The following is a 22,623-nucleotide window of genomic DNA, read 5'->3' as shown; positions in this document are numbered from 1 at the left end:
ATTAAATCCAGTTGTCATTATAAAATAGTTTAAACAGGAAGAAAAATTTTATCTGTGAACTATACATGAACCTCAGGTACTCTTACCTTCATACTGTCATTTAGCTTCCATTTTACCCTCAATTCAAACCACAAAATGCAGAAACAGAACCAAACATACCCCTCTCCACCCTGAGAAACAGCTAGAAGCTGGGATACTGGAAATGCACACTTCAGAGGCTTTAGCATCTAGCTCTTCAGAAGAAAGAAAAGGCAGAAGTACAAAATGCCAGCCTAGAACTTGGCTGTATTTAGTAAAAGAGAGGTACATATTTGTTACTTGGTTTCAGTGATCACTAAATGCTGAAGTTTCATTGCTCAATGGGAGTAACACATGCATACTGAAAAACTGGTAGTTAAAAGAATCTACTACTACAGGATTCACTTGGCTGCTCACCCGCAGTAAACATATGGGTGGGTGGAACTCTGCTTCTCTGTGGTTCCATGGGCTGAGATCAGATCACAGCATATGACTGAACATGAGTTATAAATTAGTACAAATCTTTCTTTCTGTCGTAAAACACCTGAAATCCAGTTCAATAAAAATCTTCTAGAAAATCTTGCAAAAGGAAAAAAGTAATTTATTTAATGATTTAATGGATGAATATAAATAAATCAATCCCATGGAAGTCTTCTCTGGATTTAGCAGAGGTCTGTGTGCTTTGAAAGAAGATACAACTATACTATAGCACAATTTTCTGTATTTAGTCTTGGATATAACCTTACTACCTGATGTAAAACAAGCCATGGGGGAGAAGAGAGGGAAGGAGGAGTCCGTTCTGTAGTTTTCCATTCAACGTTACATTTTTCATGACGGGTATTTTAAACCTGTAAGAGCTTAGACATCTGGATGATAACTTGTATATTAATCCAATGTCCACTGCTTCTCTTGGAACCCAAATAACGGTCCTGCACAACTGTCCCTCCTGAAGGCAATCCCTTCTCTGTATTCTTGTGTTCTACAAGTGATGTAAAATACCACGGTGCTCTCCTTCCCCTTCTCCAAAAGGAACCTACTAAGGGTAAAATCAATCCATCAGCTTCTTTCTCCTAACAGAGCTGGTGAATGATTTAGCCAATAGATTGCTTGCTGAAAATATCTTAAGGCAAAAACTTTTAAAATCTTAACTGAATTTAACACAAACAGTTTTGACTTCATGTTACTTTGCAGGGAGATTCCTTAGCCTAGTGAAGTTAAACAACCATACCTTTTTATTTCCCTTCTGTTACCCCAGCAACTCAAAGATTTAAGACTTTTAAATCTTAAGTTTAATATGTAGGAAAATATAGGCTCAATTCCATCATGGTCCTACTCAGCCATGAATGGCAAAGCACAAACCATCATGTTCTCAATCTTCTGAATTATTTTATTTTCACTGGAGTATTTTAAGTGGTCATTATACCAGAGAATAACGTTAGATTACACCTAAATACTTCCACATCTGAGGTCAGCGCATAAAACCAGATTTAAGATGGTTTGTCTCTAGCTGCTCATTGTTCTCCCTCATTTACTTTGTCAAAACATCCATAAAAGAAATGGGAAATAATTTATTCCAGAGTCGGTGCTTCATCTCACCTGAAATACTACATATATCGGTTACTCTTTGTCCTGAAGTGAAACATCTATTAATTTGCAAATCCCCAGCTTGTTCTTTTAAAGTCAAAGATACTGGTAAAGCAAAAAAGCACGAAGATCCAGATTTCTGTACTTAAGTGTTCCACCTACCACTTGCCTTTCTGTAAACAGGTTCTTAAGTTTTATGTCTGATGGAAATTTTAGCACAAAACAGAAACTTTACTAACACAAACAGCTGTTCTACAGCAAGAGTCCCAGGATGGATCATCCCCATTGCGCAGGCTGCTGCACAGGCAGAGTGACAACAGGATTCTTTCCTCCTCAGGAATAACAGGGACCTCTATCAAAACGCACCCCTCTCTCAGAGGAGAAAGTGGGTGACAAATATAGAGGCTACTCTAGTAGCTAGGAAGGCAAACAGAGGGAAAAACACAGCTCCATAAGTAAGAACGCAAGTTTTATAGATCCAGTTTTACAGACAATGTGGTAATGTGAGTTCATACCAATGTTGTCATTATTGAAAATAGGACAATTCTTCTGGTATCATTTACGTTACTGATCTTACTGATCGCAGTACACTTGCGTTTCTAGGCAGAAATGAAAGGTGATAGTCAGACAAAAAGAAATGGATTTTAACAAAGCATTCAATTTTTTTTTCCAAAAGCAGAACTTTCTACTTACTGGCCTTCTGTTAACTTTGCATTACATTACAGATGGACTGTCTCTGGGCTGAGCTATGTTCTCAGAGAACACTTCTGACAGACTATCAATTCTCCTGAGTAAATCTGAAAATACTGTCTGACACCCACATAGGAACTAGGATTACAGCAAATCTCACTGAATATATTGCATGGATTTGAGTATTTTACTACTGTGAGATACAAACTGTACGTTTCACAATTAGGCTTTTATGCTGACTTGTTCTGTCCCTAAAGTAAATACAATATTACTGTGCTTGTATCAGTGCACTAGGAATTGACCAAAAGACCAAAAGAAGACTAGCTGAAGAAGTCCTGTTAACATCAATCATTATTTCTGAACTGTGTTCTTCCTAATTAGTAGAAAATGTATTAGAACAAATATTACTTTTTCTTTAAATAACTAAGCACTTAAACTGACACAAAAACATTTTCACAGGATCCTGTTGACACACACAGAGGTTTTGGTTGCTTAAGCTCTGAAATAGTGCTAAGAGCAGCATCTGTCTGGGGGCAGGCAGTTCTTTTAGTCTAGTAGGCTCAATATGGAACAGCATCAGTCCAAAGGCTGTCTAACAACACCAGGATGACACGCCTACATTATCATACATGAAGTATTATCTCACAGACTCCCAATGAAAGTCATTTGTACTAACTCACTAATGGCACAATAAGACCTCAGTTAGTTAGTACAGCAGATAAAGAAGCAAGATGTTACTTCTGCAGTGCTTGCGAGAAAGCACTGGAAAAGTTTAGAGATAAATTTATTCTGAATTACATACTTTACTACAACATTGATGTGTGATAAAACGGTTGATCAGCTAATCCAATTAAAACTTTTCTATGCTTTTTAATTAATGACAGAAAACCTAAAATATAAAATGATACTGAAACAGTTTTGAACCCCGTGAGGCATAATTTTACAATTTACATACATCAATCAAGTAAACCTTACATATTTCAGGAGAAGCTAATTATTTTCTTTCAGAAATAAAATGACGAAGCATTAATGAGACTTCTCCAAAAACACTTTACAGCATCTAACACACTGCTCGTAAACAGTTTCAAAGTCCTTTTCACTCCCCTAGAAAAGAACAGAGGAAAAGAAAACCCGTAAGAACAGCAGTAGTGGCTCAAACAAAAAGGTTTTGCAGACTGGTTTCCCCATGGTCAGCAATGGTAAATAACTGACATTAGGGGAGAATAAGATAAGACAATACAAATACATAGTGATAGCTTATGCATATTTCTCCCTAATTTGAACTACCTGCAGCTCAGGAGTTTCCACAGCCAAGCACTATAACTTTGTACTCAGCTGTCCTGGATAAACTTTCCAAGAAATTCTTCCATTCAGTTTTTGAGCCCTTATAAGCCTTTTCTTTTTTTCTTTCACAGTAACCTGTCACTTTGAGATTCAGAGTTTGATGAAAGGCTTGGTGAAAAAAAAACCTCACCCAAAAAAACAACCAAAAAAACCCCCTCAAACCCCCACCCTGTTTCCGTTTTGAACCCACTTCCCACATATGCCATTTGATAGTTCTGTTCTTCTTGGGTAATGAACAGCAATTCCTTACTCACCTTTTCCAGTGATATCAAGATTTTACAGAACCCTCCTGCACCTTCATCTACTTCACTTTTCTAAACTGAAGAATCTTAATCTAATTGGTTGCTCTTAGTTCATGTTATTCAACTTCTTTGACCATCTCTGTCCATGTCTTTGTCTCTGTCTTGATTAGGTCCTCTTTGCAAGGAGGCTGACCAACTAGAGCATCATCCAATATTGAAAACATAGATGCACTGCCTTATTTAAATTTAAGCTATTGTTATAAGCATGGACATGCTCTCTTTTCCTATCCCAATAATTCATATTGTTTTGTTAAGTCATTTAAAAAAATACATCTACACTAGGTTTTGTGTAGTATCAGATCATATATCACATGTCAATATGCGGGATCTCAAAAGATCATATGCCATATACACATAATTTTTAATCAAGCCACCAGAAGAATTCTTTTATACATACATAGTATGGATCTTCAATGATAAGTTGTTTCTGTGGATCGTAAGTCCCAAGCAGCTCAATTTTGGCCTTGCAGTCTTTAACTTGGTTGCTTTTCCTTTTCAGATCTCTGTAAAAGAGAAAGTAAAATTTTTCTGTGAATTTTTCTTCAGAACTTTTTTGGCATCAGCATGAGATGCTCAATGACCGTTTCTAAAGAACACAGGAAAACAATATGCATCTGGACTCTGCCAGTTCTGTGGACCTTCTACTCTGCTGTTTGTTTTCATTTGTTTCTTATTGTGGGGTTTGGTTTTTTTTCTTTTAATTGAGTATGGAGAACATGTACATAAACTTAATTCAAAGCATAAACAAGCAGTCAGTCACTTAAGGTTTAACAGAACTTTGTAACAGTATGTTTATCAACTTCTTCCTCAAATCAATTATTAGTACTTTCAATATCCACCTTTAGCTTCTACTGAACAAAAAATAATGGAAATTGTCCAGATATTTTTCCAGAAGTATAAGTAAGCTTCTCCCATTTGTTCAAAACCAGTGTTTTAAACTGGCATGCTGCAAGTATTGCTCTCAATACTACCTCTGTAACTCCCATCAAGCCCTATTGCATTTGGTTATCAGAAAATGGTAAACTGGTGAGCTAGACTGGTCTTCCCTCTGAGATACTGTAACATTCGATCAGTTGTCACATCCTGTTTCTTTTACATTGGCTTCCATTGATAAAACATACTTGTTTTGAGATGGTATTTTCCCCACCTACTTATAAAAAGCGGTCTATTAACCCAAATGCAGTTATAATGTACCTCTCATCATCTTCAGATTAAAAGCAGCTCAATACTATGATTTTCACAAAGCTAAACAGCCAGAAATATTCTTTTAAGATTACACATCTCCATAGCAGCTTACTTACCCAACATTAAAAAGTGAAAAACCCTGTGAATACTTAGTCATAAGCATAATCAGTTTTAAGAAATTAAATTCTAATTATTAATTCTGAGTAAGAAAATAATTTTAGAAAGTCTAGAATAGCAGTGAGACCAAAATACTGGTTTTCCTTGAAAAATCAGGACTCCTCTACAAAGTTATTGCTTTAAATTACAGATTCTCATTAAATTCTCTAGTCTTTTATTATTAAAATAATGGCTAACCCTTTTCTTCAAGGCTTTTGGCATACTAATTAATGAACAGGAGAGGGCCAAGTAGCTATGGTACTAAGGAAAAGGGATGTTCCAAATTTTTCTTTTCTGTCACTCCATCAACACCTGGAATCAGACTCTGAGTGCTACAAAAAGGCACATTTCCCAGGGAAAATGGTTGAAATGGGTACAAGTTTAAGGTGAAACTTAAGTGTAGCAGTATCAATATCCCTATTACAGTTATGACATTTCTTCTGCTCTACAGCTCGTATCATATAAATTTTTAATATAGAATAAGTTTCATTCAAGAATTCAAGTGAAAATAGAAGTAAGCCTAGTCATGCCTTTGCCTGACACGCTGCAATCAAGCAAAGTGTTTCATTCATGCAGGCTGTGTAAGAGAGGTCATTCCACACATCTAGAAAATTCAACAAAATAATACTTCGTTAAGTAGTGCTGCTTCTGAAAGTCTATGTGCTACTAACAGGGTGTTTTTGGGCCTTGGGGTTTTTTAAACTAACTTTACAAGTAACAGTCCTTACAAGCACTTTGATATTAGTACTTTATTAAAGCTCAGCTCCTTAATCCCAATCACCAATATGTATGTAATTAAGTAAAAATAATGATACCCAAATTCTCACACTAGGCAGCTACGTCACCAAATCTTTCTAAAGCATAAATTGTCTCAAAGACACACTTAATTACAACATGGCTAACAGCAACAAACAAGATTTCCCCAGCTAACAACCTTACTTATCTCACAGCTTATTCTATTTCTATTAAAAAATAAAAAAAACACAACATATTTAATCCTTTCCAAATTTCCACAGTGTCTTTTAAATCCCATGCACTTAGAAAGCCAGATCACTGATCAAGACAGTACGTCCTCATTCTTAACTGTACAGGCATCAGCTGCACATGTATAGCACAAAGCATACTCAATTTTCACATCCTTAATTGGCATGGATCACACAAATAAACCATTGAGTTCTAGCTCACTGCACTTATTAGAGGTGAAGAGTCTATCTATTAGGATATCATCCACACAAACATACAAAAACCCTAAACCAAACAAAGAAACAAACCATACCCCCTCCCTCCAAAAAACCCACAAGACAAGCTAAACAGTAAAATGTGCCATCTGCCTTCGAAGTGATTTACAAGGCATCACTAGAAGTAATCCACATGAATTTGCTTCATATCTTCATACATTACCTTAGATTGCTCTCATCCATACAGAGTATATAATCAAAGGTCTGGAAATCATCTTTAGTAACCTAGAATTAAAAATACGTGCTTTAGCCTATAAACTGTGTTTGATTTATAAAAAGGGGAAAGAAAGTACTTTCAAATTTTGTAGTTCTGATTTATTAAAAGAAAAACAGATGGAAAGAATAAAACTGTGTACCTTCATCAACTTTTACAATAACTTAAGACCTTTTAGGTATACTCTGCCGTAATTACCCACTTCTGCAAGTTTTCCACAAAAAACCCAAGTTAACTATTTCACCAATACAACTGACATTTCTAGTGCTTTCCAATTACTAAAACTAAAGTAGGTTTCCAGTTACAGACACCATGCAGTGAAAATGTAGACGAATTACTTGCTTGATAGGAAAACAAAAATGAAGGTGACCTGGAAATCAGCTGCAATAATTCTCATCTAGAAATTTGTCATTACATACACAGAAAAAAGATACCAAATGAAATTCAAAGCTAAAGTAAGATGGTATGAGTTACAATCCCTTAAACACAAATGTATTCACAGTATTTTAGGCCATATAAAGTTCACAAAATTTATAGTATGATGTAAAAAAACACTGGGATCTATTGTACATCTTCCTACCACCATACCATGTTCCTTCTCTTTCCTGTAGTAGGACTACTGACTCCTAAGCATGAATATTAACTACATTCTAAATTCAAGATCCGAGTTCAGAGTCAGGTAGGCAAACATTGCAGATAAACCACTAACTTAAGTACTAATGTTATCTGTATTGAATAAGGATGGCTGCAGATTTTTACCAGTATAATTATATTTTATTTTACACTTAAGCCTTAGCATAAGACCTTTTCAGACCATGTCTACAATGCACAGTATGCTAGTATAAGATATCTGAACAAAGTGTCCATAATGAGAATGCATAAATGGAATAAAATCTGTAATGAGTTCACATTAAGACTGCATTTCATTAACAGTCTGTGGAAGTTTGTTCAGTACAGGTTTTTCTGGCAGGCATCTCTGAGAAGGATGTGCAGACAAGTGAGTGAGCAAGTGAACAGACAAAAGGGCAAAACACTTTATCCTTTAAGTCAGAGTTTTAACTTGTAAAATTCATTTACATATTTTAAGAAAAGTTTAGATGGCAAAACACCCACTTGTTTTTTGTGCAAGCAGCAGATAGATACTGATCAAGCCCCCATAATAGCAGTAAGAAAAGACACACAGAAATCACCACCAGAGTAAAGCCATTAAATGAAATATTCCACACAAGGAGAATTGAATGAGTGAGGTGTGGGGGAGGGAACATTTGAAAAGAAAGGGTTAATAGCGGAAACTAATGCAAACTTGTTTATTTTCACTGTAAAAATATTTGCTGTATTCATGCAGTGCCTTTGACCTACGAAAATATTTTTGCAGTGGAAATAGCTCTGTTTTCCTGGCAACTCTAAGCAATACCTCTACAAGATGCTTCTGATCACTCTACAGGGCTAAATACTAGCCCCTATGAAAATATGTGTAGTGCAGGCATACATAGGAATAAAATAAAAACCAGTGAAAGGGAAAAGCATACCCGCCACACTTCCCACACTCCCTGTGTACTTGACAACTTGATAGTTACTTCCCTGTGAAAGAGCATTAGCACAGCCCTAAAAACAAGATTACTGGCTCGCTTGTGCTCATAAGCCTCACAGTAATGTCAGATACAAAAAGCTTAATTGAGCAAACTCCAGTGAACTGAAGATACTCCTCAAAAACTGTAAAAACTAGTACTCTGGGGGAAGAAATTGAGGACGTAAAAATTTATATACATTTTGAAGAGAGTAGCGGAGAGTTCAAGTAGTCAAGTTTGGATGGAACTACACAAACGGTAACTTTACATTCAAAAAAAACCCCAAACATATAACCATTATTAAAGACCATCAATGGAGAAACATATCAACATTCTAATTTATTTCTTAAAAATTTCCCTTTGTTTAGAGGAGGGAAATCTTTCCTCTGTCTAAAAAACAAAGAGAGGCAGCAGTCCTCAAATTTATCCAGTTGTGAAACAGTGTTAAATAGCAAATGGAGATTAGAGGAAGGTTGTGTTAAAGGCAAATGCACAGTATGAGTCATATAGAAATCAATTTTGGTTTCAGCATGAACAAAAGTGAAACACAATTAATACCTATCTGTTTTGTGCATGAAGAATAAGAGTTTAGAGAATTTCAACCAGTGCATAAACATATAGCAACCTACCATCAACTAAAATGTTAAAATACCCTTTATTTTATATATGAATATATACATTTATTGTTATACTTCACTTTTTACTTAAAATTCACTTGATCACTGTATATGATGGTAGGATGTAACCAATTTAACATTTTCTCTTACACAAATCATTCTTGTAGCATTTATGCCAGTTTTGCATTAAAGATACAATCCATGATTGTCATAATTATGCACAAAATTACATGAAAGAAAATGCCTTTCACTGGATGGGTAACAGTTTTCCACAGGAGTAAAGAGGATAATTGCATGAGGTACTCATCATATGACAGTATTTCGAAGGCAACAGAAGATAAATCCCTCCTCTCTACTCCTGCAGCTCCTGTATTAAATCTTTCTTAATCTATTCTGAAACAAGTCACATACAAAATTCTATCCTTGAGTTTGTCTCTAATGGTGAAACAAATACACTTCCATTTGTACTAACCTGACCACTTTGAAAACTCCTATTCTACACTGTTGAGTCTCCCTGCTTTCCAGAAGAACTACAAGACCGTATCAGGTCCACAGTTTAGAGAATCAGCAGAGACCATCTGACAGAAGCTTGAAAACAATTATCTGAGTTGCACAGTTAACATCAGTGCAAAATTAACAGTTACCTCTAGTTCAGGGATGTGAAATTTTCCTCATAAAAGAAACTGCTTGTACTGGAATGTTTTAGAAAAAAATTAATCCTCTTAGTCTTTCATTCTATTGTCTCATTCTTGTTAATTTTCTATCCCTTTATATGTAACGTTTTAGGCTCTTCTGCTTTAAGAATCTCTTAATTTGCCAGAATGTTTAAGCAAATGTCTTCATTACAGTGTTTTCATTCCCTCTCTGCCAAAGGAGATTACATGAATATGTTTCAAAGGAGAGGATCAACTAGTTTTGAGTGCTTTGCTTTAATTTAACTACTTATAAACCACCCTAGTAATACCCAAGAACAGTTCTCAAGTTTCCAAGGCTTGTCTTTTAAGAATGCAAACAAATTACACTGTTTTGACAAACACCAACTGATTAGTTTCAGTACCATTTAGCTTGTGTAATGATAAGTAATACTGTGTATCATTTATCATTACACAATCATGTAATAATAAAGCACTGATAAATAGTAAATCCAGAACTTCTAATACGAAAAGATCAGAACAGACTTCCCTTATATTTATTCCAATAGTAAAACACTGAACATCTGAAACAATGTTGTGCTCGATCCTGTTTCTTATTATATAACGGAGATCAGCATAAGGAGGGGTCAGCAGAGGGCAATTCACTAATTGAGGGAATTTATTTTTGAAAGTTAAAAACCTAAACATGTAGTCTTTGAAAGTGAACAAAGTAAATATGACCTCAGTGAGGTCTAGGAAATTCTGAAGGGAACAGAAATGGAAGGTAATAACAAGACTACTTGACCTTTTTGTCAATACAAAAACTAGTGGCATAAACTCAAGCTAACTAAAGGTCAAGCCCTAAAGGACTACCTTATATCCAGAGAATAGTTAAATGAAGTAAGTTATGTGCATTTATTGGAGTGTCTGAATTATTTAAATAGATGCATACACATTTATTTCCAGTCTCTCTGGAATGCAGCATGTAAATACACATTCTTTTGTTCATGAAAACTGAGACGATTTCATTAGAAGACGAGCCGCATTTAAGCTAAGAATGCTTCAATAGTACATTTTCCTCTGAATTTACCACCAACCATGCTATTAATCTGGGGTTTGAGTGCCTTCACTCTAACTTAGCACCCCTTTTTTTTTTTTTTTTGTAAATGGTCTTCATGCAAGAGCAGCAGCTTTTTGTTACAGGTGAACAGGTATTCTACTTCTTTTTGGACCTGCTAAATAAAAATACAATTCCTGTCTCCAAGCAGCATCATGGATTACTAGAGTAGGTCCATTTTAAAAAGTATTAAAAAAAATATTGTTTCATAAAAAGTCACAAAATAGTAAATACTTGAAGGCAGGATTTTCCCACAATTGCTCCTATATTCCCTAGTTATACTTCCACTGAAGCTTAATAATAGGAAACTCACTAACCTCAACTTTAAGAGTTAGGCCACTTCAGAGACCTTTGAAAAACTAAACATAGTATTTGTTACTTGGTCCTTAACCATGCATTGGTCAAATGACTTCTGTGATTGGAATGGTTAGGACTAAACAAAGCATCGGTATGAATAAGAAAGAAAATATACTCTCTTCTACCTGCCGTGCCTTATGTGCTGTCTCAATGCCATGATTTCTTAGACAGCTTAAAGCCCTTGTATCTGGGGAGCGCCCCACGTTCCAGTCTGAAACAGCAGCGCTGTCTGTCATCCACTGTAACAACAAAACAAATATACACATATATTTAAAGAAAATTAAAGTACAGTACCTGCCTGGCAATATGATTCATGGTAATGCCATGCTTCTTCATGCAACTCTGTCCTCGATAGTCAGGAGGGCTTCCTATTTCATAGGCAGATGTTGCTGCACTGTCTATCCTCCACTACAGAAAAACAGATTTATATTTTTATGTTTCCTTTCTCACTGTTTATATTTCTACTGAACTGGCTAGGAGACAGTTATTTCTTAGGCAGGAACAGAAATAAATAGCTTACCTTATTTTCAACTTTTTCATCAGTTACAAGTTTTCTAAAAACTGCTTCAGCTATTGGAGAGCGACAAATGTTTCCTACAGAAACAGGAGATTAAAGTGAAATTTAAGGCAATTAAAACCAAATAATCAACAATTGTGTGGATTTGTCAGCACAGATCAAAGATTTTTAGTTACTTAGGAAGAATGTGGATCACTTACATTATTATAACCCAGGAGATTCTGTAAGTGTGGAAGCCCAGAGTACTGTACCTGGGTTCCAGCAATCGCCAGTATACAGACTGAGGGATGAAGGGATTGAGAGCAGCCCTGTGAAGGAGGACTTGGGGATACCTGTGAGTGAAAAACTGGCCATGAGCCAGCCTTGTGCACTCACAGCCCAGAAAGCCAACTGTATCCTGGGCTGCAGCAAAAGGAGCGTGACCAGCAGGTCAAAGGAAGTGATTCCCCCACTGTACTCCACCCTGATGAGACCACTAGCACAAAAAAGACCAATGCAGTGAAATGGCTGAACAACCTGCAGTAGAAATGCTCTACTGACAAAGGTGTAAATAAGTTAACCACCTAAGGTAGGCCTCTCAAAAATGCATGCAAAAATACACAGTCTTTGACAAAGAATGAAGTATCTCAACAATAAAAAGTCTATTCAACTATTACTTTATCTCCCACATTTTCATACTTCAGAAACTGAGTAACTAGATGACTATCCATAATATTTGGTATGCCACCCAGCTGCACAATGAATCATGCAAACAAATCTCCACTTTCCACCAAAGAGAGTGTATGACTTTGCTCACCTCTTACTTTTGAACGGGTAAGTATAAAAGACCACAAATGGCAACACTCATTTCTATACCTTTAAGTAATCACTCTGCTACTACTGATAGAGATCTTTTCAAACCTCAAACAGTAAAAAAAAAAAAAAAAAAAAAAAAAATAAAAATCAGATCAGGCACTTGGCCTCATTTTCATGCCTGTATTTTTCAAACTAAGCATCAAGGTAGATACTTCTGTGCTAAAGAAAAAGAAGCTGCTATGATCTGGGCATTTAATAACTTGCCATCAATCATACCACCTATAAAAAAGCCCAGCATGGGAAGTGAGCCACTAATAGAAATCTGATGTCAAAGTTTTAGAAAATATCAAATCACTAAATGGGCAAAAGGAACTGGCTAACCACTGAGAAACAGATCTTGCTGAAACATTAAGGGAATTGTGATGGCAGCAAATCTTCTTCCAGGAGAAAGCATATTATTTCTTTTGTCTGAAGTAATTTCTTCCAAGCAGAGAAACTAAATTGGTCTTACAAGAAAAATAAAGCAGGGAAAGTTGGTTTTATTTATAAAGTAAGCAAGAAAACAGGGTAGCAATTAATGATAAAAACATTAAAGAATGCGGTAATGTATTAAAAAGTTAATCTCACTTTTTTAATTTAATAAGCGAGTTAGGCATTAACCAATATAATTTTAACAGGAAACAGAAGGAACATGTAACATACATGAATACTTTCTTCCCACGGTAGCCTGAAACCTTCAAATTCCCACTTAGTATTTATTCTTGCATGGCTACGCTCATCTGATCTTTGTTAACATCACTATGTTAAAAACCTTTCTTTCCTTTAACAGATACAGCACAGCTGTGCTAAACTAAACAAACCAAGCTCTTGGTCTCCTCATGAAATGTAACTGACTCCTTATCCAATCAGTCCAAATAAGCCAGCTCTGTGCTTGTTCTAATTTCAATTTATTTTTCTTGAATACAGGCAAATATAGCCACAGACTACACTGCAAGCAGCTTTTTACCAATTTGTTTTATAAAAGAAAAATAAAAAATCTTAAATATTTACTTAGGTCTTTTGAAAACTACCTGAGATAACTTCTACAATCGCATTTGACTCCTTCGTGAGTATCAAGATTTGTGATCATAATCCCCTACTTCTAATTTGTCCATTCCCTCTTTCTCCTGTTGCATGAAACAGGTGACATTTAAGTCTTCTTTCTAAGCTATTAAATTCTGTTTCTATTAAATCAGCTGTTGAGGACATCCACTGTGTAATATTTTTCCTCTGTATGAACGATCCCACACAATTTGTGCATGAACAGTAAGTTTTATTACTACATTCAAAATTTCGGTAATAAACAATGATTAATACTATTGGCCCTACTAATTCATTAACCACCTGCCAAAATTTCAAAATGTTTCTTTTGGAATAAATCCTTCATTGCTTTTTCTATTTGTTTTAACCTTCTGCTTTACCTGGATAGAATGAATTGTTCCAAATTTTCACCCTTCTACAACCTGCTCACTTATTAAAATAAATGCCACAAATATCATCGTTGATGATAACATATAAAAAAAATATCATCATGAATGGCACCATGATCACTGACTGATTAAATGTATTTACTACTACTTCTAGCAATAATTAGAAACTGTAGTTACATTATTTCTGAAACAAAACACGTAACCTAGTTTGTGACTTAAAAATAAACATATTCCATGATGACACATTCCAAATACTACCAGAATTATTAACTCTATTATGGAACTGCAGCCATCATTCAAATCTATTCTTGGGGACTATGGCCCAAATCCTAAAGCTGACTTAACAGAACCTCTTTTCTCCTCATGCCCTGCAATATTATTTTCATCCTAACCAACTCTGCCTATTCATGCTACACCTTGTGACTGTTACCATTCAGCTCATCATTAATGCAAAGCCCTATCTTTTCTCACTGACTTATGCAAACCTCAATCTTTGTTTTCCAGTCACTGTCCCTTTCCAAATATAATCTCTATCCATTTTGGACTCCATTTTACATCCCACATCTGTCTTTCCAGGCTTTGCCAAGGTTCCTTACAGGTGCATAGTATTTCCAAAGCTATGGATTGACAGCTGGAACTGGGGAATGAAGGGGGCAATCTCAGAAAAATATTCATAAGGAGATTACCTTCCTCCTTGATATTGAGCTTTATTTCCCTTAAACATTATCTACACTCTATCTCTGCTCTCTGTCCTCCTCTGGTGTTCCTTTCTCCTTTGTCATATTTCTGACTGATGTGCTCATGCTCTTTTTATGTAGAAGATAACAGTATTAAGTTCTCTGAATCTCCATCTTTTCTGTTTTTTATATTTCAACCTCTTTAAGTTGCAGTGACATTTTCAATCACAGAAAGACAGTACCTAAGGTACCAGACAGTCTGCCCACTGAAATACATCCTACAAAATTCTCCAAATGTGATGATTCAAAGATAAGAGACTTAAATTTCAATCACAGAATCAGTACTGGAACCATTTATTGATTACTTTTACGGAGTCATGCTTTCTCACTCATTTGCTAGGAACAAGGACTCCACTGATGGCTATCCAAGCCAATGCTTCATTTTCAGACTTCTTACTCCAGTTTCTGCTTTGACCCATTCCCACAGAAATGGAAGCACTGCTTCTACTGACAAGATAGACAACCTGAATCCATCTCATGCTCAGGTCCATAACTCATCTCTAGATACTGCTGATGTAATCATCTATTCTCTCAATCATTTTTGTATCTTCACTGTTCCTTATTCAGCTTTTTCAGAGCTTCCCTAAAGCAAACAAAGGTTTTTCTCTCCTTTGTTTTTCTATTGTATTACAGCAGTTTTATTCGCTTTCATCCTTTCACATTTAAAAACCTGCTTTTAACTCTACTTATTTTTCCATGCACATTTCATCTGAGTGACTATAATAATGCTTCCCAGTCCCATTTGCATGATCCATCAGGTTCCCTTTGTAAGCAAGCATTTAAAACTTACTACTCATTCTATTCAGTTCTGTACTCAGACTCCTGTCTGAAGCTCATCATGAGTCCTAGTTCCTTATGGTTAAGTCTATCGCATCACACTCAACAGTTACCTTTGTAAGGAACCACTCAAGATTGATATTAGCACAGACTCCCTGGCTTTTCCATTCACAATCTCCTTGAATACTTACACTCTTTATCTAAAACACTTAAGTATATGGCTACCAAAATGACATCTGACTTTCGTATATGCCCCCCACTATCAAGACCCAGTGGGATTTCTCTCAGAAGTAGAATATTAGCCAGTGCATGTATATGTATCTAAGAAGAACTCCATTTTGGCTCAAGAGATCTAAATAGTGATCTCTACAGAAGCACTAGGTTTCAAAGTCCCTTGCCAATCAAGGTTTAGTCAATGTAACCGATGTCAATAGCAATATGACTTGCCAGGATTCACGGTAGTCAAAACATCAACTAATTTGCTCATGTTCACATTTTAAAAATCTTCCCCTGCAGCAAGATTTATGATACTGAGTTACCAGCTACTGGAATACTAAGCTTTATCCCAGCAATCTAAACGTTCCCCAATAACAAATTAGGATTTCCAACAAATAAGCACTTACTTACAACTACAGACTTTTTTAAGCATACATCTTAATCGTATTTTCCAATACCAAGATCACTTTTACAACCATGCTTTCAAAATCTCTAGTACTTCTGCATCACTGAAACGCAGACTAAATAAGGCATGTATTCCTACAGCTACCTTTACCAGTGCTCCACAGAAGAAAGGTATTTTTCTTATGTTTATCCAACATTCTCTTCCTTAGAAAAAAAAATGGCATTATTTCTTTTTGTCAGCTTGCAAAGAACCCTCATTACAGCAGCCGTTTTCTGTAACGTCTTCAATGTCTTATCCAACCTACTGCTTTCCCATTCTGCAGCTATAAACTGCATTTTATCCCACGTATTTGGCTGTACCTAAACATATGTAATGGATTGTGACAACTGAACTAGTGACCTGGGTTCAGCTGTAGCAGTCATTTTTCTCCTTCTTAGTAGCTGGCGCAGTGCTGTGTTTTTTGACTTTCAGCCTGGGAACAATGCTGATAACACCGATGTTTGTAGTTGCTGCTCAGTAATGTTTACTCAGACCAAGAACTTCGTGAGTCTCATGCTCTGCCAGGGAGGAGGGGAAGCCGGGAGGAAGCAGACACAGGACACCTGACACAAACTAGCCAAAGATGTATTCCATACCACAGCACGTCATGCCCACTATATAAACTGGGGGCAGTTACCTGGAAGGGTTGGTTCACTGCTTGGTTGGGCTGGGTATTGGTCGGCCGGTGGTGAGCAGTTGTATTCTCTTCCCTTGTTATTTCCCTTATCATTATTATTATTGGTGGTAGCAGTAATGGTTTGTGTTATACCTTAGTTACTGGGCTGGTCTTATCTCAACCTGTGGGAGTTACATTCTTTCGATTCTCCTTCCCATCCCTCCAGGAGCAGAGTGGAGGAAGTGGGGGAGGGAGCAAGCAGCTGTGTGGTTCTGAGTTACCAGCTGGGCTTAAACCATAACAACTAGGAACTCAAATCTCAAATTATCTGTGCAGTCTAGAATCACTGATAGCAATACTCATACTCAGTGGTTCACAACAAACATCAATTTTCAGAGGACCCAGCCAAACCCATGCTGCTTACTGTTCACCTGCCTTACAGCTGTTCCTCCACACCTGGAGGAGGTAAGTACACCAGAGCCTGGTCCAAGATGCTCATGCAGTTTATTACACTAGAGCAGACAAGTCAGCAGAGAGAGACTGACTTATGTCAACACAGCATCATATCAAGCTCATTTCTGGAATTCAACCATTAATTAAATGAGCTAGCTAAGTGTAAAAAGAGCAAACTGCATTTTGGTTCACCTCTAGTTTTAATTATTTCTTTTGCCTTACATGAAAAATATTATTTCCTGGTGCCATTTCATATATTGTAATTACCTATGTTCATTTATTTCTCAGTGATGAGGAACCCTTATAATTAATGTAGTAATGTACATTAACTAGACTGTATTTTATTGTGTAATGAATATATACTTATCTCATTACAAACAAATAATACAGTCAATAGATACCTCAGTAATATGTTTCTTCCAAAATAATGTAGGAATAAAATAATCTTTCATAAAGGCTTGCAGTTTTTGGGATCAGCTCTTACTGAATGTAGCAAACTTCAGAATTAATGTGCTTTATTAACCAGCACAGAATACTACAGATAAATGCAACTCCAGAAATCTGTTTAGTACTCGTTTCAACAATAACCATAGGTACTCTTTCTACTTAAATTTAGGAGGAAAAAAGCTATTAGGGCATAAGTATCACTCTTCAAAACTAACCAGAAAAAAACAAAACAGGAAAAAGTTGCCTTTGAAACTTAACTGAAAAAAGTATGCATTTGACTGGAAAAAGAAGTGCTTGTCATCATACACTGTCATGGTTATTTTTTTATAACGCAGTAACATAAGAGTTTAAAAGGTATTTATAACAATTGTAAAAAAAAAAAAAAATCCACCCCCATTAACATTGGCCCTCACCTTTTCACCCTTTCTTCAAGCTTAATAGTAATAATATCACTCCCATACCTAGATTATTATATCATCTTCCATTAATAACAGTTTCTCAGAGACTCAACTAGATTAGGAATTTGTAACAGTACAAATCACCATCATGGGTTTACAGACCCATGTATATGAACACTTTCATAGAACCCTATAATCATTTAGGTTGGAAAAGACCATTAATATCATCACCCCCAACCATAAACCTAGCACTGCCACGTCCACTGCTAAACCATGTCAAGTGCCACACCTATACATCCTTTAAATACCACCGGGGATGGTGACTCCACCTCTTCCTTGCGCAGCCTGCTCCAATGCTTGACAACTCTTCTGGTGAAGAAGTATTTCCCAATACCCAATCTAAACGTTCCCTGGCACAGGGAGGCTTGAGACCATTTCCTCTTGTCCTACTGCTTGTTACCTGGGAGGAGAGCTAGCACCCACCTTGCTCCATCCTTCTTTCACGTAACTGTAGAGAGCAGTACTCAGCCTCTCCTCCAAACAACCCTGGTTCCCTCAGCCATTCCTTATAAGAATTGTGATCCAGACCCTTCACCAGCTTTATTGCCCTTCTCTGGACAGGCTCCAGCATCTCAATGTCTCTCTTGTAGTGGGGGGCCCAGAACTGAACACAGTATTCAAGGTGTGGCTTCACCAGTGACAAGTACATGGAAATGATCACTACCCTGGCCTGCTGGCCATACTATTTCTGATACAGGCCAGGATGTCACTGGTCTTTTTAGCAGCCTGGGCATACTTCATGCTCACCTTCAGTTGTCTGTCCACCACCATCCTCAGGTGCTTTTCCACAGGCCACCATTCCAGCCACTCTTCCCCAAGCCTGTAGCATTGTATGGGGTTATTGTGACCAAAGTGGAGGACCTGACACTTTGCCTTGTTGAACCTCCTAACACTGGCCTTAGCCAATCGATCCAGGCTGTCCAGATCCCTCTGCAGAGCCTTCCTACCTTCAAGCAGATCAAAACTCCCACCCAACTTGGTGTCATTTTCAAACTTACTGAGGGTGCACTCGATCCCATCATCCAAATCATTGACAAAGATACGAAACAGAACTGTCTCAAATACTGAGCTGAGAAACACCACTTGTGATCAGCTGACAACTGGATTTAACTCCATTCACCATAACTCTATGGGCCCAGTCATCCAGCCAGTTTTTTACCCAGCAAAGAGTACACCTGTCCAAGCCATGAGCAGCCAATTTCTCCAGGAGAATGCTGTGTCAAAGGCTTTACTGATGTTTAGATAGACAACAGCTACAGCCTTTTTTTCATCTACTAAGCAGGTCACCTTGTCACAGAAGGAGATCAGAAGAGTCAAGCAGGACTTGCCTTTTACCAACACAGGCCAACTGGGCCTGATCTCTTGGTTGTCCTGTATGTGTCACATGATGGCACTCAACATGATCTGCTCCATAGCCTTTTCTGGCACCAAGGTCAGACTGACAGGTCTGTAGTTACCTGGATCCTGCTTCCAGCCCTTCTATAGATGAGCATCACATCTGCTAACTTGCAGTCAGCTGGGATCTCCCCAGTTAGACAGGACTGCTAATGAATAATTGAAAGAGGCTTAGTGAGCACTTCTGCCAGCTCCCTCAGTACCCCTGGGTGGACCCTACCCAGCCCCACACACCTGTGTGTGTTTAAGTGGTGTAGCAGGTTGCTGACCATTTCCCCTTGAATTATGAGGGCTTCATTCTGCTCCCCGTCCCTGTCCACAAGCTCAAGGGGCTGGGTACCCTGAGAACTAGTCATACTATTAAAGAACAAGGCAAAGAAGGCATTAAGTCCATCAGCCTTTTTACTCATCCTTTGTTACTACGTTTCCTGCCATGTCTAGTTTCCTTAGCCCTCCTTTTGGTGCTAATGTATTTATAGGAACATTTTGTCTTTCATGGCAGTAGCCAGATTAAGTTCTAGTTGGGCTTTGGCCCTTCTAATTTTCTTCCTGCAGAACCTCATGATATCCTTGTATCATCCTGAGTTGCCCACCCCTTCTTCCAATGGTCATAAACTCTTTTTTTCCTGATGTCCTGGGTTCAGTCTTTTGAGAGATATTATTATTTACCTTGAATAAGTAAGTTTTAAATAGTTTGAGTCAGTGTTATTATACTGTGTGGTTTAGAATGCTGTTTGCTTAGCTTTACTTGCGTACCATGAGCAGCTAAATTTACTGAAGCCTTAGGCTGTAAGCTGTGGACTTTCACCTAGATATGCTTTCAGCTGGAATAGAGTTAGCTTTCTTAGTAATTTTCCTAGAAGATGGTACAGTACTGTGTTTTGTCTTTAGTATAAGAAGAATCTTGTTAATACTGATGTTTTAGCTATTGCTAAGTAATGTTTATCCCAGACTTAGGACGTTTTCAGTGTCCTGTGCTCTGGCAACAAGCAGGTGCACAAGAAGCACAAATCAGAAAAGGGCTACCACTGTCAGCAGAAGCTGCAACTGAACAAGGTAAGAACAGTTAACGACCTACCTGTATGAAGACAACAGTAACATAAGACCCTAGACCAAAATATAACCATAAGATAAAAAAAAGGCACATGAGGAGCAGGTGCATAAATCACAACAGTCCAATTGCCCAGTGATGTCTTTGTTCAGGGTTCATCTCTGGAGGTACCCAGTTTTGTTTGTTTTTGGGGGTTCTTTTTGGTTTTTGGTGGTTTTTTTTGTGTGTGTGTGTGGTTTTTGTTGTTGTTGGTTTTGGTTGGTTGTTTTTTTTGTTGCTTTTTTTTTCTGTACCACTCAATTATTAAATTATTTTTTCCTGGAATCAAATGAGTGAGACTGCTGCAGGAAATCTAGGATCAAGCACAAAGGAGTAGGAATCATGTCCAAAAGTGAGTATGTATGTGACTGAGGGGTGGAAAGGGGCACTCCTCAGTTCACTGGAGCTGCCCGCTGCAAAGGAGCTCTGGTCTTAGCAGTTAAAGTCCCAGGTATTGTGAGGACAACTCCTCGAATGGTGTGTGAATGCTTGGGCAGCAGAGTCTCCCTAACACAGCCAAAGCTGTGTGAGCCAAAGCTCTGCTCAGCCAGGCTTCTTCCTTGCCAGCTCATCTGTCAGCACATGTGGATGATGATTATTGCCTTTAGATGGTGATTACTGCCTTTAGAACATAGTGTTTGGAAAGAAGGATGCATATTAATTACATGTTTTTCTGCAAAAAAATGTTTATCTAGGCCACTGGCTCCCAAAGATAAAGCAACTGACAATCCCTTCCTAAGAAGTTTTCCCTTAATTAGTATTAGGGGCCAATTTTTCTCTAAGGTAAACATTAGCACATATTTCACAAAACTAAACTCTTGGTTTGCTGTTTAATTAATCTGCACTTCTATTACAACAGAAACACAGGTACTAAAATAAAACCAAAGATATTAACCAATGGTGTTGTAACAAAAATGTCAAAATGCCAGGGATTCATAGGGATCAACTCTCAGCACATAGGTAAGATTATAAGGACTACGAAGCAGATAATGTTAAAATCCCTCCTAGATCAGTGCAAAGAGCTGTCTGGCTTGTTATCCCCAGGAGGGAGCCGAAGCAGATGTTTAGAGAAAGCATGTACAAAATGGGGCATGGCTCTGTAATCCAGGTAGTCAGGTTTGCAATCTATTGATTTTGAAGATGCAGATCACCTTGCTTATGAGTAACCAATTGTCTTAACTCTCAGGAAAGCATCCAAAACATTTCTGATCCCATTTACACTTCTGTTGTTCATGATCTCTTATCACATGAGAGTCACAATTTAAAACATACAGAACATCTTAAAAAAGAGTGAATAAAAAACCTAGTACTTCATTTACATAGCCCTTCAAAACAAGTCTTTTTTTTTTTTTTTTTCATGTTGGCCAGAATTCTATAGCTCAAAATGACTTCCACCTCCACCAAGTTCCTTTTTTATAGAAGTCCTACCATATGTACTCTCTTTTTACAGAGGCTGCTCTACTAACTTCGGTCATTCTTGTCACTGTTTTAGCTCCCTTTTTAGTGCCAGATGCTCAGAACCATATGTCCATGTGGCACTGCTGCAGTATTCCCTCCCTGCTGCTCTAGAAGCAAAGCACCGAACAGCCTATTTCAGAAAGCTGTTCCCCACCACACTGCGTACAGCAGTATTTAACTCAGAGCTCAAGTTGATTTTCCCCACACATAACCTTCGCTTTTATTATTGCTGAATTCCACGTTATTTCCTACTGATTGCTGCTTTATTACCACAAAGACGCGCGAGGAAACGATGGATACTGCTCTGTGCCTCCCTTCTCGGCTATCGCTCCGACCCTCCCCGAGAAAACAGACACCCGCAGAACCACCCTCGTCCTGCACGCCTGAGCTGCGAGCCGGGCCTACCCGCAGTCCTCCGATCCTCACCTCACCGCGCTCCCTACACCCCCACCCGGGACCCCTTACGGAAGAGCGGCGGAAGGAGCCAGAAGAAACGCGGAGGAGCGCAGACCCGACTCTCCTGTCCCCTCGCCCAGCTCACCCAGGCACACAAAAAGCACCGACTTCACCTCCCCAGCCGCCATCTTCGTTCAGCCGCCATCTTCGTTCAGCCACCCGCAGAGAAAACCTTCCCGACTGTCGTGCAGCCTGCGCCACACTTTACGGCACCGGACGTTACAGCCATCTACGTTTTTTGCCTGATTTGAGTCAAAATTAAAAGGGGTAAA

General features: G+C 37.8%; 1 protein-coding gene across 3 annotated transcripts; it reads right to left on the bottom strand.

Annotated features, from left to right (window-relative positions):
• Window positions 1-1,626: 1,626 nt before the first annotated feature.
• ACP1 (acid phosphatase 1) lies at window positions 1,627-22,494 on the bottom strand. Of its 3 annotated transcripts, none has more exons than XM_061460713.1 (6): window positions 22,437-22,494; window positions 11,543-11,616; window positions 11,317-11,430; window positions 6,681-6,742; window positions 4,336-4,441; window positions 1,627-3,396 (listed from the first exon to the last, which is right to left on the bottom strand). In XM_061460713.1, the coding sequence occupies exons 1-6, from the start codon at window positions 22,477-22,479 to the stop codon at window positions 3,319-3,321; spliced, it is 477 nt and encodes a 158-aa protein (XP_061316697.1). In that variant the 5' UTR covers window positions 22,480-22,494; the 3' UTR covers window positions 1,627-3,318. The 3 variants fall into 3 exon arrangements, with proteins under 3 accessions (XP_061316697.1, XP_061316698.1, XP_061316699.1); XM_061460714.1 differs by lacking the exon at window positions 11,317-11,430 and adding an exon at window positions 11,148-11,261; XM_061460715.1 differs by lacking the exon at window positions 11,317-11,430.
• Between the last annotated feature and the right edge of the window lie 129 nt (window positions 22,495-22,623).

This window comes from Pezoporus flaviventris, unplaced genomic scaffold, assembly GCF_033815535.1.
Source record: "Pezoporus flaviventris isolate CSIRO_AGI_PZ_B2104156 unplaced genomic scaffold, CSIRO_AGI_Pfla_v1 ptg000031l, whole genome shotgun sequence".
Classification (NCBI taxonomy): Eukaryota; Metazoa; Chordata; class Aves; order Psittaciformes; family Psittacidae; genus Pezoporus; species Pezoporus flaviventris.
The sequence above is the reverse complement of the archived record's forward strand: the minus strand, read 5'-3'. Positions and strand labels throughout refer to the sequence as shown.